The sequence below is a fragment of the Peromyscus eremicus genome, chromosome 4 (genome assembly GCF_949786415.1).
Source record: "Peromyscus eremicus chromosome 4, PerEre_H2_v1, whole genome shotgun sequence".
Classification (NCBI taxonomy): Eukaryota; Metazoa; Chordata; class Mammalia; order Rodentia; family Cricetidae; genus Peromyscus; species Peromyscus eremicus.
Genome location: NC_081419.1, coordinates 58,787,246 through 58,813,825, shown reverse-complemented (window position 1 = coordinate 58,813,825; position 26,580 = coordinate 58,787,246). Strand labels below are relative to the sequence as shown.

At 39.6% G+C, this 26,580-nt stretch overlaps 1 protein-coding gene across 4 annotated transcripts in view; it reads right to left on the bottom strand.

Annotated features, from left to right (window-relative positions):
* Nup35 (nucleoporin 35) overlaps window positions 1–25,704 on the bottom strand; it is a 34,061-nt gene extending 8,357 nt beyond the window's left edge. For 2 of the 4 annotated variants that reach the window (XR_009378819.1, XM_059260794.1), the window contains exons 1-4: window positions 17,811–17,919; window positions 14,122–14,292; window positions 12,112–12,239; window positions 10,052–10,106 (exon numbers count right to left, since the gene is read on the bottom strand). Coding sequence is in view for 3 of the 4 variants with exons in the window: in XM_059260794.1 (XP_059116777.1) it covers window positions 10,052–10,106; window positions 12,112–12,239; window positions 14,122–14,292; window positions 17,811–17,850 (394 nt within the window). In the remaining variant the exon portion in view is untranslated. Of the gene's footprint in view, window positions 1–10,051; window positions 10,107–12,111; window positions 12,240–14,121; window positions 14,293–17,810; window positions 17,920–24,823; window positions 24,944–25,572 lie in introns of those variants that run through there. The other 2 variants (XM_059260795.1, XM_059260796.1) reach the window with 2 other exon arrangements.
* Between the last annotated feature and the right edge of the window lie 876 nt (window positions 25,705–26,580).

Sequence of the window (26,580 nt, the reverse complement as noted above, 5' to 3'; positions counted from 1 at the left end):
CACCTAAAATTTCAAACATCTCAATTCTCTTAAATATGTTACATAACTTGGGCCTAGGAAGCCATCTAATCCAACCTATTAATGTAGCCTTCAGGAAAAAGGTTAGATCACACTAGATCTACTAAGCTTATTAAAAATCCCTTCAAAAGGGCCAGCTTGGTGACTCAGCAGGAGGTAAAGAAACTTTCAACCAAGACAGATGACTAGAGAGAGTTCTATCCCTGAGATCCTTGTGGTGAAAGACTTGTCAACTTCTACAATATGTCCTCTGACCTCAATCAACATGTATGCCATGGCAGGAGTACATACATACATGGACAAAATAAAAGAGGGGAAAGACAATACAAATAAATAGACTAAGAGTGCTAACTACATATATGCTGTCATCTTTAGTTTTGATTGTCTACTCCAAGTAGAATCAGGCAGAGTCTCAATGAGGAACTGGCTATACCAGCCTAGCCTGTAAGCATGCTTGTAATGGATGTTGTTGACTGTATAACTTAAGTGGGAAGACTTGTCTTCTGTGGGTGGGACCATCTCTTGGCTGGGATGAAGGATTGTGAAAACAGAGAAATTAGGCTGGGCACAAATATGCATGCATTATTAACTTACAGTTCTTTATGTGGATATAATGTGACCAAATGCTTCAAGTCCCTGTTGTCTTGACTTCTCCACAATAATAAGCTACAGCCTGGAACTGTGAGCCAAATAAACCCTTTCTCCCTTACGTTGCTTCTGTTAGGGTATTTTTAAATCAATGCAACAGGAAGAGAAACTAAAACATCTTATAACACACTGGACAATTATTCTTTTCCTTGTCATCACAGATGGATTTAATAGGTAAAATGTATTTTTAAATTGAGACATTTAAAATGGAACATTCCAGGGACTTGGGAATTGTCTCAGCAGTTAAGAGCACATAATGCTCTTGCAGATGACTTAAGTTTAATTCCCAGCACCCATGTCAGACAGCTCACAACTGACTGTAATTCCAACTTCAGGGGATCCAATAGCCTCTTCAGGACTCTATAGGCACTGTTGTTACATGTACATTCACACAGGCATGCAGACAGACAAACACACACACACATAATTAAAAATAAATCTTGCCATGTATAGTGGCACATCTTTAATCCCAGCACTTAGGAGGCAAAAGAGGATCTCTGTGAGTTCAAGGCCAGTCTGGTCTAAATAGCAAATTACAGGCCAGCCAGGGCTATACAATGATACTCTGTCTCAAACATAAATAAATAAACCTAATCAACCATCCCTTTAAAATCTAATTAATTCTTCTATAAAGATATGCCTTTAATAAGCCAAAGACAATAAAAGGTACATTAATATAAAACCTAAAGCCAATTCAATTTTTATGCCTTGTATAAACCATTAAGATACAGTTTAGTTATGCTGTATCATGCAATAACCTTCAAGCAAGAAATTAAATTAAAGCTCAAGTTGAGACAACCATTATGACCTTTAAAAAGACAAACCAAAATTAAGTCTCAAATGAATAAGCAATCTAATTCTTGCCTTGTCAACTAATCTAAAAAATGTAATTACTTATATTAATTGAAAAAGTATTTACATAAGTTTAGTAGAATTGCTCCCTACCAAGTTAATATTTAATTGCTCCACTGATTTCACTTCCTTTAAATAAAACTTCGGGTACCTATACTCTATGCTTTGTAAGATGAAAATAAAGTGTGCCTATCAAAACACATCAGATCGGACTGTAATTTATCTCCCTGGGTAAATCACTATCCAAACATCCTTCATAAAATCAGATTAAAGAGCAGGCAAAAGCCCTTGTTACCCTTCAATTAAAGAACAGATCCAATTATTTCAAAAGAAATGAAAACAAAAGAACTATGGGAAATTTCAAAAGGACACGATAAATGAACATTGGGAAAGGAGTTCTTTGGCATGACACCTTCTCACGATGAAAAAAGTAGCAAGGATGTGTAAGAAAGAATTTTGCTTCAGCTCACTGTATAGTAGGACCTGTTTGGTTCCTAGGAAGAAATGCCTACACCCTGGAGATTTCCCCAACAATACAACTGTCATGGTAGGCGCCTCAGATTGACGTGATGGCATATACTACCAAGGTGAGTCTTGGTCATTCCAGACAGATCATAATAGCACTTGCAGAGGTTTCTGAGAGCCTTTCACATAAATTATCAAAACTTAGGCTTACTTTGGTAATCCCCAAATTTATATCCAATTCATCTGAAGATGACAGCCCTGACTATCCTCTAATGCACAGCCTGTGTCTGAAGTAGGATAAACTGGTAGGTACTTTCCTTACAGTGTATGATCTGACACACTCACTGTATCGAGATGTGCCTTGGACAGCAGACAAAGTGCCTAATGAAGCAAAGTGAACAGAACACCTCGATTCCCTGGAGCCCCTCCGACACCTACTAACAGTCCTTCTGGGAAGTCTCTTTAGTGTGGATGGACAGCTGCTTCAGGGACCTGCTGCCCTGACTTCCCCACAAGAGGGACTATAAGCTGAACTGTGAATTAAATAAAACTTTTCTCCCTTCACTTGCTTTTACCAGGGTATTCTGTCACAGCCACAGAAGAAACTAAAACCGTTAAGTCTTTTCTTCCTCATCACAGATGAATTTAGTAGGTAAAATTTACTTCTAAAATGAGACATTTAAAATAAAGCATGTCAGACGCTGGAGAGATGGCTCAGCTGCAAAAGGCTCCTTGTTAAAACCAAGGAGAACTACCGTGTGAGGCTTAGATGACAAGGAATGCTGTAGCAGAGTATTGTTGTAATGTGTTACTTTTGTTTACGTTGCATTTTTTAACTCTGTGCAGCTGTGTAACTGTGCCTGTCTGAAACACCCGATGGTCTAATTGAATGACCAATAGCAAGGCGGGAGAAAGGACAGGCATGGCTGGCAGGCAGAAAGAATATATAGAAGGAGAAATCAGGGAGGCAGGGAAGATCTAGGAGCCAGAGAAGGAGGAGGACTCCAGGGGCCAGCCACCCAGCTACATAGCCAGCCATGGAGTAAGAGTAAGATTTACAGAAGAAAGAGAAAGGGAAAAGCCCAGAGGCAAAAGGTAGATAGGATAAATTAAAGGGAAGCTGGCTAGAAAGTAAGCCAAGCTAAGACTGGGCATACATAAGTAATAATAAGCCTCCATGTGTGATTTATTGGGAGCTGGGTGGTGGGTCCCTCAAAAGAGTAAAAAACAAACAACAAAAATTTGGTGTTCAAATGAGGGCCATATTTCCATAAAGCCTGAGAAAGCTGAACAACAATCACAAGGGGTACAGTTCCCTTAAGGGTTTGGTCGGACAGTTTCTGCCGGTCACTGAGACCTTGAGCAGCAGTACATTAAGTAGGAACAAAATAAGTAACAACACTTGCCACAGTATAAGCATTGGCATCCTACAGCTCTAGGAAGGTTGAATGCAGCTCTTGGTCAGACAAACCTCCAACCAACCCGCCAAGCGTTTCACCCTTTGCTTTCCCAACCTGAGAGGCAAGTGGAGCCAGCCAAGAGAGCCACACAGAGAATCCAGATGTATCTTAGCAGTTTAAAAGTTTGCTCATGCGGTCAAAAAAGACTAGAGATATGCAGTAAAAGAGATCCAGACAGTAAAAACCCCTAAGCAGGTTACAGTGTGTTTAACCAGTGTGCGTAGGCTTAAGAAAAGAAAAAGGGTATAGTCATAGAAAAAAAAATGAATAGTTTATAAAGTCTTTAAAGAGAAAAGCCATGTAAGATGGAAAATACACAGATAGTCTGGATCCTGTATGTTATTGTGTTGATTGCGAATTTTGTGATTGTTGAAAAGCAAAGGACAGCTGCAAAGAGACCTGGAATTGAAAAGGGGACTGTTGAAATAAATCAACCTATATACTTTAGGAATGTCTTAACTTTTAAAAAGTCAAAAAAACATTTGTCAAGTGGCAGTCAAAAATGCTTTGTAGTTTTGTTCCCACAGGAGATGAGAGGCTATAGATTCCTCCAGGGTTAATATGGATCAGGTTTGATCAGGCAAGACCTCCTGAATCTTGACAGGTATCAGCAAAGGTTACTGTTGGTCTTCCCAGGACTTGGTCATTATTTCAAAATTTTCTCCTTGGGACCCTAAAGATACTTCGTCCACAGATAGTAGGAAGAAGTATGGAGAAAACTATGCCCACATTCCCAGGAGTTGGGAGATGTGGATGGTTGTTGGTTATTTAGTGGGTTATGGATGTTTGTTATCATTTAGAGGACTATAGTATATTGATATAAATTTAAAGTTATTTTTGTTACACTCTATATTTCTTCTTTAAAAGGTTTTTGTATATTGATGCAAATTTAACGTTGTTTTTGTTACCACATATTACACACACACACACACACACACACACACACACACACATACACACACACATATGTTTCTACTCTTGTTTAAGGTATTGTACCTATGAAGTTCATTTAAAAATGTAAGATAAAATTCTAGTTTTTGAAAGCTGTTATTATAAACTATATCAGATAACCAAGAAACATAGATTAGTAGTCATTTATAATAATCATGTACAATCATAATAATAACGTAGCTATGTTAGTTATGTTTTCCAGATCATACAGAGATATATTTTAGATAGATAGATGTCTTCAAACCTTTCAAAGACTTACAGAACATGGCATTTAAAATGTTTTGTTAACTTAGGGTTTTTCTGACAATGAGACACATCTGCTCCTGGCATTCAGAGATGATGGGCATTGAAGAAACTCCTTATGGAGTTTGCTTTCATTGTGGCAAAGTTAGCCCCAGGGCAAAGAAACTTCTCTTGCCTTGACTGTTGACAGTCCTGTGCAGGACACACAAGAAACAGATGGCTGAACTTTGCCAAAACAGGGCTAGACAGTCCTTCAAAATTCCTGCTTCACAGACGAGTCTACCAGATATTCTGCAGGACACTGAGGAAAGCGACTGATGAACTTTAACAAAACAAGGCATGATAGTCCAAAATTCCTGCTTCATAGAAAAGTTTACAGATATTCTGGAACTGTAGGCTGAAGATGGATGCCCCAATGTCACAGAGGAACATTGGGTGACTGTCCAGGCAGTCAAATGTCTCCACTGTTAGGTAATATTACATCCTTCTGGGTCTTTGATGAAGTTGAAGACTAGGCAGTTATAGTTGTGGTTTTTCTTAATTATGATAGGAAGTAAGTTAGGTATAAAACTTTGGATTCACTAAGATAGGATAGATAATGCATTATTTTCTTTGAATATTCTAACTACAAATGGACTGAATATTGAAAATTAATTCTTACTTGGTAACTTTTTGTTGTATGTAGTTATACTATGTTAAAGTTAAAACCTTTATTTTTTATTTAGACAAAAAAGGGGAAATATGGTGATATTTTACTTGTATTAAAATGTTATTTGTGGGCTGGAAAGATGGCTCAGAGGTTAAGAGCACTGGCTGCTCTTCCAAAGGTTCTGAGTTCAATTCCCAGCAACCACATGGTGGCTTACAACCATCTGTAATGAGATCTGGTGCCCTCTTCTGGCCTGCAGGGATGTGTGCAGGCAGAACATTGTATACATAATAAATAAATAAATAAATCTTAAAAAAAATAAATAAATAAAATAAAATAAAATGTTATTTGTATGTTAATAAATAAAGTTGCCTGGGGGTCAGAGCTATTAGCAAGCCATAGGAAAGCCGGGCGGTGTTAGCGCACGCTTGTAATCCCAGCATTTGGTAGGCAGAGCTACAGCCAGCATTGGATACACACGCCTTTAATCTCAATACCAACCATAGAAGACCTGGAGGTCTATACAGACAGGCAGTGACGAGGCGGTCATGTGGCTGGGTTTACAACCAATGAGAAGGCAGAACAGAAAGTCTATAAAGACTTTAACACAGGAAGTAGCTCTTTTTCGGAGAGGTAGGACCAACGCAGGAGGAAGGTTAAGGTTTTTGCTCTTAGCTCTGACCTCTTGGCTTTCTTCTTTGCATTGGTTCTGTGTTTCTTATTTAATAAGACGGTTGGTTACATCTACAGGGAAATGTAGTAGAATATTATTTTAAAGTGTGTTACTTTTGTTTATATTGCATTTGTTTAGCTCTGTGAAGTTATGTTACTGTGCCTGTCTAAAACACCTGATGGTCTAATAAAAAGCTGAACAGCCAATAGCAAGGCAGGAGAAAGGATAGGTGGGGCTGGAAGGCAGAGAGAATATACGGAGAAAGAAATCTGGGAGGAGAGAGCTAGGACGAGAGAGAAAGGAGGAGCCAGAGAAAGAGGAGGCCATCAGGGACCAGCCACCCAGCTATACAGCAAGCCATGGAGTAAGAGTACGATTTACAGAAGCAAGAGAACTGGAAAAGCCCTGCAGGAAAAGCCCAGAGGCAAAAGATAAGTGGGTTAATTTAAGAAAAGCTGGCTAGAAACTAAGCCAAGCTAAGGCAGGGCATTCATGGCATTCATAAGTAATAATAAGCCTCTGTGTGCGAATTTATTTGGGAGCTGGGTGGCGGGCCCCTCAAAAGAGCCAATAAACAAACAACAACAGAATGTGGTGCTAGGGCCCTTCTCATCCTAGCTAGACAGAAAACTGTCACTGCCACTGCTTAGAAGACCCCGGAGGAGTGCTACTTCCTGCGTTGCTCCCCATGGCTTGTTCAGCTGCTTTCTTATAGAACTCAGGACTGCTCAGGAGTCGTCCACTATGAATTGGACCCTCCCATGTCAATCATTAATCAAGAAAATAACCCACAGACTTGCCTACAGGCCAATCTGATGGAGGCATTTTCTCAAATGAAGTTCCCTCTTTCCAAAATACCTGGGCTCCCAACTTTATGAGACCAAAGATTTTGTCTCTGAAGAAAAGGAAGCTAAGCCCTGGCAGTAGTGGCACATACCTTTAATCCCAGCACTCAGGAGGCAGAGGCAGGCAGATCTCTATGAATTTGAGGTCAACCTATGTCCACAGAGCTAGTTCCAGGACAGCCAGGAATGTTACACAGAGAAACCCTGTCTCAAAAACCAAAGAAAAGGAAGCTAAAAACCTCCAAAATCAATGAGCCCACTCATAGAAGATAATAATGAGAGGGTACAGTGAAAATCTGTATAGTGAAAAAGGAAATGTGTCTATACTCAGAACACCAGCCAGGTAACTTTGATGCCGTTAAGATTTTCTTTGAGAAAAAAATTAAAAGGGAGGAGACTACATATGCTGAAATTAGCCTCTAATTAGCCCTTCCCAATATTCAGCATATTATCCAATTCTCTTACAGTGCAGCCCAGTAAGAAACAAGAGAGCTTCTATTAACCTTGCCCCCAATCCCAACCAATGTGGACCCCTACCTATGCAAAAGATTCCATATAGCTAGCTTTTTCATATCATGTTCAATAAACATGCTTTTACCAACAATGACAAAAGAGAGAAAATAAGTACAAAAAAGAGAAAGAAACAGAACAGAATTAAAAAGAGTACTATTAACCTCAGCCACTAAGACATCTTTAAAGAAAGAACGGGATGTTATATTTCTAAATTCATTCAAAAAACAAAAAAGACTATGGAAATTAAGATGTCACAGAGAAGAAAGACTCACTGAGGAAATCTGAAAAGGCGGTATACAAATGTGGATGGTAATGGAGACAAGAAAAAAAGAATCACAAATCTCCAAGGGATCCAAATGCAAACCAAAGGAATTCCCCAAAAGAAAGCAAGCATCTAAGATCCAGATGGCAAGTTCCTCAGAACAAAGGAAGCACCTTAACTAAAGGATCCATCAACTCCCAAAGAAAACAGAAGAAAATCCCACAGCAATGCACACTGTGAAACTGAGAACACAAACCATGTAGAGATCATAAAGGTTTTCTCCCAACAGCCATGAGTCGCCATGGTGGGTAACTTCCATAGAACACTGGAAGGTAAAAGACAAAGGGACTCTGTCTCGGAAATTCCAATCTCAAATATAAAGATTACAAAGAAGCATTTCTACCCTAAGTTTGTGTCTTACTTATTCTGCAAGCTTTATGATAAAGCTACTCAAATATGTGCTTCACCAAGAAGAAAATGAAAACAAAGGCCAGGAGGCAAGCAGATCTCTGTGAGTTCAAGGCCAGCCTGGTCTACAGAGTGAGATCCAGGACAGGCACCAAAACTACACAGAGAAACCCTGTCTCGGGGGAAAAAAAAAGAAAAAAGAAAGAAAATGGCAGAATGGCAGATACACAACTAGAAAAAAGGCAAATCCTAGGATGACAGTTGTTCACCTTCTGAAACAACAAACTGCCAGGAAAGGAACACTCTCAGCTTACAACATGGAAACAGTATTTTGAAACCTCGCCTACCCCTATGACAAGGCCACAGCTCCTAATCCTTCCTATACAATTCTAACAGGGACCAGTATTCAACATGAGAGCTGTTAGGGTTCACTCTCATTCAAAGCATCACAAGATGATACGATAAGGAAGCATAAGCAAGCACACAGTAAAACTCACGCCAGTACAGCGCAAGACATCACATCACTTCACGAGAGTTGCAATTTCAGAAACCTCAAGTTTAGGAGGTAAGCAAGAAAGGAGCATTTAACACTAAATACAGGAACTAAGAAAATAGCTATAAGTGAAGTCTATGTTTTTTCAAGGTTCTCATCAATTCCCTTTTCTGTATCTTACTTAGCCAAGCCTAAGTCAGTATATCTCCTAGATCTTTCGAAAAACTATTCCTTTTTACTTGTGCCTTATTCAGACTTTATATACAAATTCCTTAAACTCAAAGCAGAAGTAGCAGGGTATCCCAGCAGTCAGCTGATAGTAAGTATCATTATTCTTGCTTCTTACATTCCATTTTCTTTTGTTACTATGTTCTTCCTCATGTATCTAGACCACAACCATCTTGCTCTTGGATTACTCTAGAAGTCTCCAAAGGTTCTGTCTCTCTGTTCCAACTCTACCTCAAACCTATATAAATTAAGAGCCCTTCCAAAACAAACAAAAAAAAAAGAGACAAGGTTTTGTTGTGTAGCCCTGGCTGTCCTGGAACTCCCACTGTAGACCAGGCTGGCCTTGAACTCAGAGATCTGTCTGCCTCTGCCTCCAGAGTGCTGGGATTAAAGGTGTGCACCACTATGGCTGACAACATTAAACATTTAAATTAAAAAAAAAAAAAAAAAAAAAAAAAAAAAAAAAGAGCCCCTCCAGTACCTTCATTTAGTCCACTAAGATCTATGGCACGACCTTGCCCTTGATAACTGCACCACAGTACACATACAGCTCAAGTCATTATTCAGTTTATGGTAAGTAATAACATAGCAATAGAAAACTAACATATTACTCTATAAAACTCCAAGCCCAGCCAGATGAGCTAGCACGGCTGTAATCCTAACACCCAAGAGCCTAAGACAGGAGGGCTGGAGGAGACTAGCCTGAGTTACTAAGCAAGGCCCCCGTCTCCCCAAAAAACAAAACAAAACAAAACTTTAAGTCCCCACCCCACCTATACCCTTTCCTCTACACAAGATGTATTAGCTTCTAAAGAACGTTTATAATTTGTTTATTGTTTATAAACATGAATCCTGCAACCAACGCTGTCTACTTGAGGATTATCTACTGTGTTGTTTCACATAGCTTGTTACTGAGCAGCTGAATACACACGCAATGGGAATAATAAACATGTATAAAGTATTATGTCCTAAGGATTATACCTATAGTAATTAAAATGTTGCTAAAGAAAAACTAGGGATTACTCAGTGGCTGTTAGATTACAGCTTTGTATCAATACCCCTCAAAACACCTGTATTGTTTGATCTGAGTATTCTTTCCAGTTGGAACAACTCTATTTTATACAGTTTTTAATAACTCAGGAAATACTTGAAGTCTATTAAGTATGCATTCTTAAATTCTTAATACTTTTGGTAGACTATCCTATCTATAAATTCAGAAAGCAATCTATACAAAACACTGCCTTCCTTAAGGAAGTTACTGACATTCAGGAAGTCTCCAAATCTAGAGGAAGACTGCTGGCAATCATCATAGCAGAGAACAGAGTTTGAGTAAGAGGACTCACCAGTCACAGGAGTTGTAACTCCAACAAGAGGACTCTGCATCACTGAAATGTTCGTCTACATGAAAACAAGAGAACTACGGGTTAAAAGCACAAAGTTCTAGCCATGCACAAACACAGTCATTACTACAAAGCCTTCTTCAATGGATAACTGAAGTACTATAATGTACTAACTAGAGTTGTCTCTAATCAGCTCACCAAAAGGTACTTACTTTGTCTTCTGTCTTGACCAGTATTAACCCAAAATATGCAAAGATCAAATTTCCTTTGGGTCCTTTAGTATACATTATAAAACAAGAAACATGGGGCTGGTGACAGCTCGGTGTAAAGTGTTCTTGCTGCCAAGCCTAACCCCTGAGCTCACGGCCCGAATCCACACACTGGGAAGAGAAAACCTACTCCTACAGGCTATCCTGTGGTCCCTACAGGATATCTTGACACTCATTTGCCCACAACATACATACACACACAAAGTAAGTAAATTAATTAAAACATAATTTAAAAGAAGTTACATTGGATAAGAAAAAATCTTACAGGAATTAATGGTAATATTGTAGCTATTTGGTTTTATTTCCCAATGTACAATACTCAAACTAATGGATATAATGGTGATTTCTTCAAATCATCAAAATCACACAGAAAAACAGAAAAACAACGCAATTTTAAACAGACACAAACTATAAAACAGAACACATTCAAATGACACTCTCAGTATAATATTACAAAGAGGAAAAAAGTATTAAGCATCCTTAAATAAGAGAATATTTTAAAGGAGTTAAAAATCCTTTTATAGGGGTTGGGAGATGGCTCAGACCTGAGTTCACCAGAAGACCTGAGTTCATTTCCCATCGCCCATGTCAGGCAGCTTGCAGAGGCTTCTAACAACAGCTTGGAAGAGATCCAGGGCCCTCTTTTGGCCTCTCAGGGCACCAACACAGTGGCATATATCCACATAGATACACATATACTCAAAAATAAATGTTTTTAAATCCTCCTATAAACAGAAAAAACAAGAAACCCACCCACTATCCAACCATCTGACGCAAACCAGAGCTGAGCACGGTACCCTGGGATAACTAACTTGGTCTCATCTATTAAAATTCATACTGACTTCAAAATCAAAAACATCTCTGTATACGATGATCTACAACTCTGTAAACATTTCAACTAAGGCAGTAACTAATGCTAGTTCTTCTCATGTATCAGAAGAAAAATGAGAATGGTCATGAATCCAGAAGAAGCCAGTAGTTCTCATACCAAGCTGCACATCAGGTTTACTAAACCTTCAGAATGGTCTCCATTCAGGAGTTCTAGATTTGGTAAACCTAGAAGATCACTGTCCATTAAAAATCTTACATATGCAGGCTGGGTGGTGGTGGTGGTGGTGCACACCTTTAATCCCAGTACTTGGGAGGCAGAGCCAGGTGGATCTTTGTGAGTTCAAGGCCAGCCTGGTCTACAGAGCGAGATCCAGGAAAGGCACCATAGCTACATAGAGAAACCCTATCTTGAAAAACCAAAAAAAAAAAAAAAAAATGCAGGCTGGGTGGTGGTGGTGCACACCTTTAATCCCAGCACTTAGGAGGCAGGGGCAAGCAGATCTCTGGGAGTTCAAGGCCAGCCTGGGCTAAAGTTCCAGGACAGGCTCCAAAGCTACACTGAGAAACCCTGTCTTGAAAAACTTTTAAAAAAAGAAGGAAGAAAAAAAAAGAGATATCTATAAAAACCACAGATTACTAAAGTGAGAAAACAGTCTAGAGTCTGCTACCTTCTCTTTTTTGCTAACAGGATTTTGCTATATAGGACAGGCCAACAATCCTCCTGTCTTGACTCAGCCTCCCAAGTGCAGGGCCTATAGGTGTATGCCACCATGCTCCCTTAGAATTCTGTAACATTTTAAGTACATTTCATGATAAACATGTGCATACATGTACTTGCTTATTCTATGCTCATGCTTACTCCAGAACAAATATCAGGGAAAACTTTCTAATTACTGACCTCACTGTGTAAGCACACAATAACACAAAATGACTAATGATGGAGCATGAGAATTCATGTATCACCTGTCTTCTTGAAGTCAAAGGTGTTGATCCAAGTCCTGGACTGGAAATATCATCATATATACTTCTAACAGGTGGAGCTCCACTTTTATCTTTATGAGCAGGTACAACTGGCTGTGGTGGTGATCCCCCTATGATGTACAAAAAAGTCAGGTGAAAAAGCAAACTAAGCATTCATCTTTCTTCTAAGGTATGTTTAATTTGTGGTTTTGAAATAACAAACTCTGTTTCCTAGCGCTATTCAACTTTTATTATGTATAACCGTCACCTGGGGCTCTTGTTTGATGTCAGACTGATTCAAAAGATCCAGATAGAACCAGTGACTACACCTCTAACAAGCTCCCAAGTGATATCACACTGTTGGTGAGCTGCAGACTGCACTTGGAAAGGGTTTCAGAATAAATTGCTATTGGAAATTTTAAGTTTTAAAAAACACATGTAATGTTGCTTCCTCTACTCTATGCTTAACATTTCAACACACAATGTGATCAATCCCAGAGCTACACATGGTGATATATGCCCTTGGTCCTAACTACCAGGAGGCTGGGTTGGGCCGGTCACCTGGATTACAAGATCAAGGCCAACACTGACAACATATTAAGACCCTGTTTCCAAACAAATAAAATATAATTTCATTTCTTCCTTGAAAGTATGTATTAAACAACCCCATTATATGCTGGGCGGTGGTGTGCACACATTTAATCCCAGCACTCAGGAGGCAGAGGCTGGCGGACCTCTGTGATTTCAAGGCCAGCCTGGTCTACAGAGCTAGTTCCAGGATAGCCAGGACATTTCATGGAGAAACTTTGTCTCGAAAAACAAAAACAAAACTACATATATCTGAAAAATTAAAATCACCTCAGTATGGAATTTGACCCTACTCATAATTCTTACAGTAGAAACATTTTTAATAATAACATAGGAGGGGCTGAAGAGATGGCTCAGCGGTTAAGAACACTGACTGCTCTTCCAGAGGTCCTGAGTTCTATCCCAGCAACCACATGGTAGCTCACAACCATCTGTAATGTGATCTGGCACCCTCTTCCGGCCTGCAGATATACATGCAGACAGATTACTGTATACATAATAAACAAATAAATTTTAAAAAATAATAATAACATAGGAAAGGGCCAACTTTTGTGGCATAAACAATGCTAACCAATGAAGCAGCCAGGCCTTTATTTAAACAAATACAACAGCTTCAACAGTAGTCTGGCTACTCAGAGCCCAGACTATGGAAAGAGATTGTCACTAAAGAACAATAAAAAACAAGCATTGTCAAATTATCATTATCTTCAGAGTTCTCTTCTGAAATATTATTTTTTGAAAAATGGAACTATTACTACCTATTTTTTCAAACTTTTTTTTTTTTTTTTTTTTTTTTTTAGTATGCATGTTTGTAGCCTTGACTGTCGTGGAACTAGCTTTGTAGATCAGGTTAGCCTGCCTCTGCCTCCCAAGTGCTGGGATTAAAGATGTGTACCACCATCCAGCTCACACTGATTATTTTAATGAGGTAAATATAAAATGATTAGCATTCAGCCTAGTTCACTACTTAGTCAAGACACTGGGGAAAAAAATATAGCTTCATTTCTTGTGGGGGTTTATGGTAGTTGCTAACTAGTTTATAATTTATTGTTTTTAGACGTGTGGTCTGTGGTTCAAGCTGACCTCCAAATCACTATGTGGGAGAGGATGTTCTCGAACTAATCCTACTGCTTCTATTTCCTAAGTGCTGGATTATAGGCTTTCACCACCATGCCTGGCTATATTTATGCTTTTTAGGCCCCAGCTTGCCTGAAATACCCTATGTGGCCCACACTAGCCTTGAACTCACAATCCTCCTTCATCAGCCTCCTGGGTGTGGAGATTATAAGGGCTCACCATCAGGCTGGGCTAAGGTATAACATTATAATAAAAGTATTTAAAAAATAATAATGTGCTGGTGAGGAAGAATGTTGAACCATCCCTTATCTCAAATTCTACTATGCACACTGATAAACATTAACCCACCTGCAAGCAAAGGTGATCTCATTTCCATTACTCCTACTGAAGGGCCACTAATTGATCGAGGTTGTGGAGTCACTGGAGCTGGTAAATCCCCCATTAAAAATCCAGGTAAGAACTGGGCATTAACTCCTGTCTTTGGTGATGTTGGTGAACCCAGCATCATTGGTTCAGATCCTAAATTAATCAAAAAAAAAAAAAAAGAAAGAAAGAAAGTCATTTCTGTTATAATATCTAACAAATAGATATAGCAATTTATGATAAAAGTTGAATAATTTAACAAAAAAATCTTAAATATTTTGAACTAGAGTTGAATTTATTTTAAAAGCTACTAAAGATTCTTTCAAAAATGTAAAGCAATCTTGTATTCACAATACTAATCTTTCCTTCATTTTTACGATACTAGAGATCCAGCTCAGGGCTTTGCCCATGCTACACCCACAATGTTAATCTTTGGCAGATGTTCCTGGTTACATTACTCCACTGATTTAAAGCATCATTTGAAAACCTTAGCTTATTATTTTAAAAGAAATCTCTAATACAAGCAAAATAATTTTTTTCTACAGTTTCTACTGTGCAACCAAAACCAAGGAGAATACACCAAATTTATACAAATCTTGACAAATCAGAAGCAATGGGTTTTGTTTCTTCTTCCCTATACATAAAACAGTGAATTATTTCAGTATTAAAATGTAACCATGCATACAGTACGACATTAATAAAGTTATAACCTGCCTTTTAACTCAGAAATACATTGAAAAGAATTGTAAAATTTATTTTCAAATTATTTATCATTAGGAAAATCATTTGGAGAACTACAATCAACAAAAGTTTCCCTAACATAAAACCAATCTAACGAGAGAACATTTCATAATCATTAACTCAAAATCAATCTTCTAGGGTTGAAGAGCAGCCACAGTGGTTAAAAGCACTGGCTGCTCTTCCAGAGGACCCAGGTTTGATTCCCAACACCCACATGGTGGTTCACAAAACTCCAGCTCCATAAAATTCGATGCCCTCTGTGGCTTCTTCAGACACCAGGCACACATGTGGTACATAGACACAATTGCAAGCAAAACACTCATGCACATAAAATGAAAACAAATACATATTTTAAAAACTTAACCTTCTTCAAATGGCAGCTATGGTTATTCCCATTATGAAAATAAGAAAACTATAACTCAATTTCAGAGTAAAATTAAGCTGTAGGAAAAGCACAGGCTACATAGAGATGTGAGTTCAGGTTCTCTTAGCAAAATGATTGTAAGGGTAGAATCCATTCACAGCTTTTATTAGAATAATAACAAGTATAACACTTGACCTGATAGTTAATATTCAATAAGTACTTAATACTAATTAGTCTACCAATATCTTTTTTTTTTTTTTTTTTTTTTTTTTTTTGAGACAGAGTGTCTCTGTATAGCTTTGGAGCCTTTCCTGGAACTCACTCTGTAGCCCAGGGTGGCCTTGAACTCACAGAGATCAGCCTAGCTCTGCCTCCCGAGTGCTGGGATTAAAGGCGTGTGCCACCACCGCCTGGCCTACCAATATCTTATAATACCAAAACCTTAGTGAAGTGGTGATGTAGAATTTGCATTTCTGAACACTTCATTTTCTTGCTTAGGTAGTAAACCTTTGTATGATTTATTGTATTGAAGAAGCCTGGCGTTTGATATTAATAGTTATGTGGTTCTTACTAACTATTGCTTAACTTCTAAATAACCTAAATCCTTGTTTTCTGCTGTTCAAAAGCTTTCAATTACTTATTCCCCCCTCTTTTTTTTTTTCATTATTGCAGACCTAGATATAACATAAGTTTAAAAAGAGGGAAAAAAACCAAAGTAATTCATAAGGGTAAAATAAGTATCAAAATAAGATGTAAAGAAAAATAGCTTTATTGTAATTCTTTTGTGAAGTACTAATTACATGGTGCTACCACATATTTCAAAAGAACATTAAACTCAACAGTCAAAAAAGGCATATTCTGAAGAGATATTTAGAAAACTACAGTAACAAAATAAAAGGGTTTTGGAAATAACACAAACTACCTTCATTCTACCATCTATAAAGGGGAAGGGAAATTATGACAAGTGAAAGAATTAGGTCAAGGGCTGGTGATGTGGGTAAAAGGCCTTGCCACTAAGCCTAAACTCAGTCTCCAGGGCACAGACACACACACACATACACTTGCACATTATATAAAGAAAAATCTAATTAGGTCAAGAAAAGTTCAGTTCCCTGAATACATAGTGATAAAGTGGGAAGCCAGACTGTCACTAACCATCCCTTGATGGCTAGATTTAAAAGCTTTGTGACTGCATCCTGAATGTCTTAAGTGTCACTTCTCAATCTCTGGCCCTAATTAAGTACTGCACTGTCTTACTCAGCAAGCAGTATGTGATAAGTAGGGGCTGGGAAAACGTCATACCAGGAGATATCTCGAAAATGTGCAACATGTGAACCTGCACAATTAATATTGGGGAATGTCAGTCTTGGCTAGGCAATATACAAGGATGTGCTTAATCACAGTATTTATTAACCCAACAAACATGCACTCCAAAATGTCATTGAACAGAAAAACCTGGACCTAATAATGAAGTTTTCCGATCTCTAAATTAATATGAAAAAACCTAGATCAACACCAGGGCACAAGTTTAAGGCAACACTGTATCTACATTATTAACATTATAGGTTTAGCTTTAATGACACGCTGAAAGAAATCCAATTCAAGTTAGCTACTCTTTGTTGTTATTTGTTTTTCAAGACAAGGTTTTTCTGTATGTAACTCTCTCTGTAGACCAGGCTGGCCTCACAGAGATCCGCCTGCCTCTGCCTCCGAGTGCTGGGATTAAAAGGCGTTCGCCACCACCGCCCGGCCAAGTTAGCTATTCTTAAAAGAAACTTTTTCTGCCGGGCGGTGGTGGCTCACGCCTTTAATCCCCGCACTTGGGAGGCAGAGCCAGGACGATCTCTGTGAGTTTGAGGCCAGCCTGGTCTACAGAGCAGGATCCAGGACAGGTACCAAAACAACACAGAGAAACCTTGTCTCAAAAGAAACTTTTTCCCAAAACACGGCAAGCATTACAAGCCATTTGAATCTACAAAGTTAATTCTGCACAAAATATGCCATGCTTGCTCTCTTTTCGAAGCTCAGAAAGTTAGAAACTAATATTCTGGTAAGTTTATTCAACTGTAGACTGGCTGGTTTTGTTTTGGATTGTAACATATGGCCGTTGTCATTACTCACAAAAATCGGCGTTAATTAATTGGCTAGATTTTCTTTTCCAAAGACGGCACGTTCGGAAAGTTTCCCCGACAAACAATGGGAATGAATCTTCAGACTAAATAGTCCTCCAATAGAGCCACATTCCCAAGCAAAGGGCGGGGGCGGAGGGGGGGAGCCAGGTTGGGTCTAGGTCATGCTTTCATATACAAACTCCTTTAGGGAAGGACACAGAAACCTAGGTGGCTCGGCTGCAGCCGGTTAACACGGCGCCCCGGGGGTCACCGCCCACCCACGTGCATGCTTTCCGGGTGCGGGGCAGGTGCCCACACTGGGGCCGGGCAGCGCAGGGCTCCCGGGTACCCCGATGTCACCGAGCACAGCGCTTCCCTCTCCCTCCGTGGCGTGCGACGGCCGCCTCTCGGTCCACAGCGGGCTGGCTGTGCCCCTGGGGAGGCTGCGCTTCACTTACCCAGCGTGGACGCCTGGGGATCCACAGCAAACGCTGCCATCGCAACGGCCGCCACTACTCCGGCAAGGACCTTCCCAGTTTTCAAAAATGGCGGAAACTCTCCCCACGGTTAAGGCCGCGCGGCCTTATGGGTTGCGTAACTTCCGACCATGCGCTCTGCGGAGGCTGTGGGTGCTTCGGCCATTTTGGAAGAGGGCAAAGTTCTTTGCCCGGTCTGCGAGTCTAAGCAAGGTTTTACTGGGGATGCATGGACCAGTGTGAGACCTCTGGTTCTGAGAATGGCATTGGTTCACGCCTCAAGCCTCCTGATATGTTGGTGTTCGTGCTTCATAGAAACAGATTCCTTTGCTCACTTGATTATTAGTGTGAGTTTCCCCAGTACACTGTCTTCCATCGACTTTGCTAACACCTGGGAAAATAGGCTTAATGAAACTGTATATTCCTTTTTCTCAGCAACTTGATTTCTGCACTTGACAGAGGACGTTCATTTCTCAAAGTTTTCCGCCATCTATATCATTTCTCTTAAATGTTGTGTTATGTAGGCACAAGTTCATATTAAAGCATAATCAATTTATTGTGTATTAATACATACAAAAGAATTTAGATAAAAAAATATGTAAATAAAGGTCATTCTGCTCGTGATATTCCTCCCCTCTTCACTCTGCTGTTTTTCCCTTAGGGTATATTCATGTATTAATCACACACATCTACATAGGATGTATATGTTAAAATACGTTTAGTTTCACTGTTTGCAAACTTAATTTAAAAATGTGCTTCATGTTCTATATTCTGGAATGTGCTCTGGGCCTTTCCCAACCTTTCCAAAGTATTGACATGTCTTTTGCTAGTTCTTTCTAAGCTTTCTAAAATCCTAAATCCAGGAGGACTTTTGTTACTGGAGTGAAGTAATAGTGTTGTGGTGTTCAAATCCACTGGGAAAGACCAAAGACTTAGACTCAATTCAAATTTGGATTAAATGGATATATTCTTACTGCTAGCAGACGGATGACAGCCTTAGAACCAAAAAGCAGGCAGGGCCAAAGGGGGCTAAAGGAAGGATTTATAAAGGTGGACATTACAATTATCTATGTTTTATGGAATCCACAGCTGGTGAGAAAACTGCTTTATTCCTCTCGGTTGTTTCTCTTTCAGAGACTGGCTGATCCCAGTCCCACAGCGACAAGTGGATTTACAAAATCGAGAGCAAACAGTTAATTATCTCATAGCAGTAACATCTCCAGGCTACTAGGATCTCACAGGCATTTCAGGGAAAAGGTCAACAGCCCTTGAGGGGCGTCTGCTACTGTGTTAAGTTTCTTAGCCATCACAGGGGAATCATGTATAAATCATGACACAAGTCCAACCACTCTGGGGAAAGTGTCACTAATAAATGGGATAAAGTGGTTTCTTCCTGGGCAGGCAATAACACAGTGCTATCAGGTTAGGGCTAGCTATCACATCTCCACAATAGCAATTCCAGAATTCTATTTTGTTGTTTTTGTTTTTGTTTTCGAGACCGGGTTCTCTGTGTAACAGTTCTAGAACTGGCTCTTTGGAGCAGGCTGGCCTTGAACCCACAGAGATCCACATGCCTCTGCCTCCCAGGTGCTGGGAATAAAGACCACCACTGCCCAGCATTAGAATTCAAATTTAAAAACCACTTACAGGTTCGATTTACTTTAAAAAAAGATTAATGTGCTGAGTGTAATGGTTTATGCCTTTAATCCCAGTTCTTGGGAGGCAGAGGCAAGTGGATCTCTGTAAGTTCAAAGCTATCCTGGTCTGTACCTAGTGAGTTTCAGGACAGCAAGGGCTACATAGATCCTGAAAAAAAGAAGGAGGAGCAGAAGAGAAGAAGAAATAAATAATACAAATTTTAACTTTTAAAATTAGTGTGAGCTGAACTGTACATAACAAAGGGTTCACATCTTAACCTTGTACATATGGATGAGTGTTTACTTGACGGTGTTCTTTGCAGACACAATCAAAAGCACATAAGTTTGTGCTGGATCACCAGCTAATTGGTAACTTAAAGCATCACAGATTCTTTTATTTGAGGCCAGAAATCCAAAATGTGTTTTTAAAACTATCAAAGTGTCAACAGGGCTGGTTTTCTGGAGACACAAGAGGAACTTCCGTTTCTTTCCATCTTCTAAAGACTAGACGTGCCATTAGGCTGCAAGCACCATTCCTGGCTGATCAAAGACAAGCACATAGCATTCTCTCTCCTCTCTCTCTGCCACTTCTTCCTGAAGCTTCTATCATCATGTGACTAACACATCTGAAGTAACACGTCTCTCTGCCTCTTTTCTAACTGCACTTGGGGCTCATTCTCAAGTCAAGTAACTTTGTTTTGGGAGAATCTGTGTAGCCCTTGCTGTCCTGGAACTCACTATGTACAGACCAGGATAACTTTGAAGTAATTGTCAATAATTGCATCTGCAAATGTTACCACACAAAGTTACATTCACACTTTACAGAGTCTGCAGCCGCACTACTCATAGCAATGCACTTTTCAGAATAAATTACCAAAAGATTTCTCAGTAAAATAACTTCTTTTTCGGTTGTTTTTTTTTTTCTTTTTTATTTTTTTTCCTATTATTAGCTTGATACAGTACAAATTCTTATCCTAATAGTGAAATGTTTCACTGAGGCTTGCCCAGTGATTGAGTAAAACCAAAACTTTTTATAAGCCACAGTCATCCTAGGGTCCCCCTGCTACATAGCCCCCCTGGTTCTGTGGGTTGCAGTCTGATTGTTCTTTGCTTTATATCTAGTATCCACTTATGAGTGAGTGCATACCATGTCTTTCTGAGTCTGGGTAACTTCACTCAGGATGATATTTTCTAGTTCCATCCATTTGCCTGCAAATTTCATGATATCATTGTTTTTCTCTGCTGAGTAGTACTCCATTGTATATGTACCACATTTTCTTAATCCATTCTTCAGTTGACGGGCATCTAGGTTGTTTCCACATTCTGAACATAGTTGAGCATGTATCTTTGTGGGATGATTGAGCATTCCTTGGGTATATGCCCAAGAGTGGTATGGCTGGGTCTTGAGATAGATCAATTCCCAATTTTCTGAGAAACCACCATACTGATTTCCACAATGGTTGTACAAGTTTGCACTCCCACCAACAGTGGAGGAGTGTTCCCTTTGCTCCTCATCCTCTCCAACACAGACTGTCATTAGTGTTTTTGATCTTAGCCATTCTGACTGGTGTAAGGTGTTATCTCGGAGTCGTTTTGATTTGCATTTCTAAGGATGCTAAGGATGCTAAGCATTTCTTTAAATGTCTTTTAGCCATTTGAGATTCTTCTTTTGAGAATTCTCTGTTTAGCTCTTTAGCCCATTTTTTAATTGGATTGCTCAGTATTTTGATGTCTAGTTTCTTGAGTTTTTTATATACTTTGGAGATCAGTCTTCTGTCAGATGTGGGGTTGGTGAAGGTCTTTTCCCATTCTGTATGCTGTCTTTTTGTCTTATTGATCGTGTCTTTTGCCCTACAAAAGCTTCTCAGTTTCAAGAGGTCCCATTTACTAATTGTTGTTCTCAGTGTCTGTGCTACTGGTGTTATATTTAGGAAGTGATCTCCTGTGCCAATGCATTCAAGAGTACTTCCCACTTTCTCTTCTATCAAGTTCAGTGTAACCGGATTTATGTTGAGGTCTTTGATCCACTTGGACATTGTTTTGTATGTACAAAAAGAGGGTGGGGAGAGGAGAGAGGCTTAAAGGCAAAAGCTGGCAAAGATTTTCAAAAAATTTAGCAGCAGAAAGTAGGAGAGTTGGAAACTGAAGGATTTAAGAAGGGTTTATAAGCGGGGTGGTGGTGGTGCACACCTTTAATCCTAGCACGCAGAAGGCAGAGGCAGGCGGATCTCTGTGAGGTCAAGGCCAGCCTGTTCTACAGAGGAAGTTCCAAGACAGCCAGAGCTGTTACACAAAGAAACCATGTCTCGAAAACAAAAACAAAAGCAAAAGCAAAAACAAAAAAAAAGAAGGGCTTATAGATTATAGTTCATATAACTTTTATGTTGGTAACAGATTTTAATTGCTGTTTTCATTACATTTTAAACCTGTTTTCCTTGGATTTTAATCTTTACCCTTCCAACTGGCTCTTTTCTGATCAAGACATAAAGATCTGGTGTACCTCGTCTCAAAAGTCTCTCAACTGATGCTACTTCCAGCCCCTGCACCCTCATCTCTCCTCATATCAGAAGTCTCCCTGCTTTAACAGGTCTTCTATCTGCCTGTCTCCAACAACCTTTTGTTCTTTTAATGCCACATTTCCCAGGTCTCAGAACTTTCTATCCTTTGCCTTTTTTTTTTTTGGTTTTTCGAGACAGGGTTTCTCTGTGTAGCTTTGCGCCTTTTCCTGGAACTCACTTGGTAGCCCAGGCTGGCCTCGAACTCACAGAGATCCGCCTGGCTCTGCTTCCCGAGTGCTGGGATTAAAGGCGTGCGCCACCACCGCCCAGCCTCCTTTGCCTTTCTTTTCAGTAGCTGATCCCATTCAATTATAGTCTGGAAATAGCAACAAAGGCTCCCTGGTCAAGCCTTTTTTCCTCTCCTTCAAACTCTCAGTCATATCCCTTGAAGTCTTTATCAGTTTTCATACTCCGTAAATAATTTCCAGTACTATGTGTGCCCATTGTCCACAAAGGCAAGTGCCACTTTTCAGATGCTTGCTTGACAACCTGTACATCAGCCCCAGTGTTTCTACTTAAAGTCCTTGGAAATTGGATTTGTATTTAATATCTAGATTTCATTTTTAGTAAAATAGAAACAATACCATGATGCTTAATGCATGCCCGGTCATCTTTGCTTCCGTTGATTTCTACCTTTTCTGCCATCATGTGTTAAGATAGCAAGTCCTCTTCATTCTGCCTCAGCTTCTAGACAATTGCACCCAAGTCTTTCTACCCCTTCGCTTTCTGTCTTTTCCACTGAGGCCAGCAAACCACTAGCCAAAGTTCCCCTCTTTATACATACTATCTGGGTGTTCAAAAACCTTCTCTGGGGGATAGGAATGTAGTTAAGTCTGGGTTTCATCTCTAACACCCAAGGAAAATAAAAGCTCACTGGCTTCCTTTACTAATAGGAACCTCCTTTGCTTCAGCTTTGGTTCCCATGTGTGTGGGGACTCATAGAGGCTCTTGATTAAGGCCTTCCTCAAGGTCAGAATCTGAGCTTCCTTTATCCAGCAGGGCTGCAAAAATGGGATGAATTGATCATGGGCATGGTTACCAGGTATTTGGAAGGGTCTACACTTGGCTGTACAATGTGCTTTGATCTTGCAAGGGGGAGGTCTTTTGCCTCTCCCCTTGTCATTGTTATAAAAAGCCATTTTGAATAAATGAAGGGGACTGAGTATTGACCCAAGGCCCTCCCAAAGCTATCCTGTGTCCCCGTCTTTCTCCTCATTGTCTAGGTCTATCTTTCTGATATTTTCTCATTCCTCTCTCCTCCACCCAAGAACCCTTTGAAAGGTCCAGGCTGGTCCTCCCACAGACACCCCCACATACGTGCAACATACATTACAACTAAGAATATCCCAATATCCTTTGTTTTGTGTATACATTCTCATCTGGGTAGCAAGGGAAGGAAATTTTTAATATCTCAGAGTGGGAGAATAGAAGCACATCTTTAATTTAGAGATTTCAGTAGGCACCCTTGGAAGCACTTAACTGGGAATAGGGAATGGTCTCTGTGGGTTAAGCACCTGACATGCAAGCCAGAGGACCTGAGTTTGGATCCTCAGACCCAGATAAATCCTGGCACATAGTAGCACGTGTCTTTAACCCCAGCACTCTTACAGTGAGATGGGAAAATCTCCAGAAGTTCTTGGGTCAGCTAACCTTATATGTGCAGCCACAAATATGAGATTCTTATCTCAAATAAGGTGGAAACCAAGACACAAGACTATTCTCTTACCTCCACATGTGTGCCATGGCATGTACACCTATACTCACACAAACTTACTGCCCCAAAATCATGAACTCAAAGTTCACTATTTACTGCATACCTGGGTGGACAACAAAAAGCTCAGCCTGGAGATTAAGTAGGTTAAAAATACCAGCTTCAAAAACAAATCCTTCACCTTCTCGCCATAATTTCCAATTTTTTCTTTTCTCGAGGCAGAGTTTCTCTGTGTAGCAGTCCTGGCTGTCTTTGTAGACCAAGCTGGCCTTGAACTCACAGAGATCTGCCTGCCTGTTTCCTCGAGTGCTGGGATTAAAGGCGTGTGTCACCACCTCCCAGCTTCCAATATATTCTTCAATGGTCTACACACCTTCATCCTCTTCTGAACAGGTCTTCACATTATGAGCCTTGCTTGCAACAGTCTGCCTGCCTAACATACCTTCACTTTCTATCCCAATCTACAGTGATCCTGCCCTTCATTCAGCTAAGCCTTCATCTGAGACCTCCAACATTCCAGCATGGATCACCCTATTTCAGAACGTCCAATGTGCATGAGGACTACAACTCATGTGCCAGAAGATGCTTGTTTTGAAGGTTTTATTTTTAGTGTCACAACATGGATTTTCTTGAGAACAAGGGCCATTGTCTTTTCTTTCTTATTTTCATTTTATCAGTAAATAGATGAACAAATTAATTACAAATTAAAATAAATATTGAACCAAAAATAATTATCTGACATAACTTATTTGATGCAATTTTGCATGTTTGAAGATTTTCTCAATCATAATCATAAGAACCTTAGTTCTATTGGAAGTGCTTATTATCATAAACAAAGACTTGTTTTTAGTTCTGTTTATTGCTTTTGTTGTATAATGAGTTTCAAAACTTGGATTATCTTCTGTGAGAAACACTTGCTCATTTTATGCTTCTTGTCACTCTTTGGAGGTGTTTTGTATTTGCCACAAGCCTGTGTTTATTACATTAGCATCTTAATCAGGAGGCCTGTCTTTCTATTTTCTCCTCTGAACCTTTTGAATAAAATGTCACGTGGGCTTCCCCCATGTTTATTCTGAATTTCTAATTTACCCAGGACTCAGATCTCATCAATGTGCTGCTTTGTATTCTGTTGATTTTTCAAGCTTAGATGGAGAACTCTTCTTTCTTTAAAGCACGGTGCACATGTCTGAGCAACACAAGAATCCTGATCTAGGTATGGAAAAATACGGAAAAAGTTCAAGCTAGACCAATCCAAGGCTCTGGCCCACTTGCCTGTCACTTAACAGTACAGGAAACACAGGTCAGAACTTTGATCTATGAAGAATTCAACCTGAAAATTAATTCAAGGCTGGACATATTTGAACTTTCTTCTAAACTAAAATAAATTGTGAAAATTCAGAAATACACCTCGGAATTCATTTACCTTTAATGAATTGACACAGCCACAGTCAAACTTTTGTGTATCTATCATATATACTAATAATTTATCGGTTTAATTAAATCGCTATTAACACAGTTACATACAAATATAAAATCAATCTTGTGCTCTTAAGATAACTTTGCCTATTCTGTAAAAATGTAGTTTTTAAAAATCAAGGAGGGGCTAGAGAGATGGTTTAGTGGTTAAGAACATGTACTGCTCTTCCAAAGGACCAGAGTTCAATTCCCAGCACCCATACCACACCCAGCTCATAGCCACCTATAACTCCAGCTCCAGGGGAATCAGAGACCAGAGGCACTTGCAGTCACACACACTTACCCACACACAGACATGCACATACATAGAATTAAAAATAATTTTTAAATTAAAAATCAAAGTGAAGAGAAAAGATATCCACCTTTTGTAAGACTTTGGAAAACAGATGGAATTTGTCTTCTTTGGACAGAGAGCCAAGGGAGGAAACATCATGCCTGTGTTATCATCTCTGACTTTTGGCTGAGATGATATATCCCAGGCTGTCATTCATTTAGACTGTGATGTCACATAAAGTATCCACATGACTTCACAGCAGGCCAGGCCAAATGATCTCCAAAACAGCTTCATGATTTAAAGTGTATCCTCTCAACAAAAATACACACCTACAGTTGGTACTGTGTTTTTTGAGCCCTATAAACACTAACAGCAACTGTATCTCTAAATGTCTTTAAATAATAATACACAGAAACATGAGGGTTTGCTGATGAACTCATTACAGGGAACAGCTGACAGAGAGGGCACAGCCAGACATCGAATGAAACATGAACTAGGCCAATTTGCCTGTTCGTTTTTAACCAACTAAATGTATCCAGTAATTTCCAAACTTAAGCAACTTTCATGTGAAAATCTGTTTCCTGGTCCTGTACTCAAATACCAGTTAGGTTTAATCAGATATTATAAAGGTTCAGGGAAGTTACAGCCGTCAGAAGAGACAGCTTCCGGGGGTGGGGGCTGGTCTTGATTCCTGAAAGAATGATGTCTGGAATTTACCTTGAGATGACATGTTCAGGGGGGAATTGAGAGAACTGACAGTAAACAAGACTGTTGCTGAGAAGGATGCTGTTTTCTATAACTCTGTTTGAGATTTTCTCTAAATCATTTTTTTTTTAAACAGAAACAAGCCTAGGGGCTGGAGAGATGGCTCAGAGGTTAGAAGTACTGGCTGCTCTTCCAGAGGTCCTGAGTTCAATTCCCAGCAACCACATGGTGGCTCACAGCCATCTGTAATGAGATATGGCAATCTCTTCTGGCCTGCAGGCACACATGCAGACAGAACACTGTACATAGTAAATAAATAAATCTTTGAAAAAGAAAGAAAGAAAGAAACAAACAAACAAGCCTAGCTGGGCAGCGGTCCCTTTCATCTCGG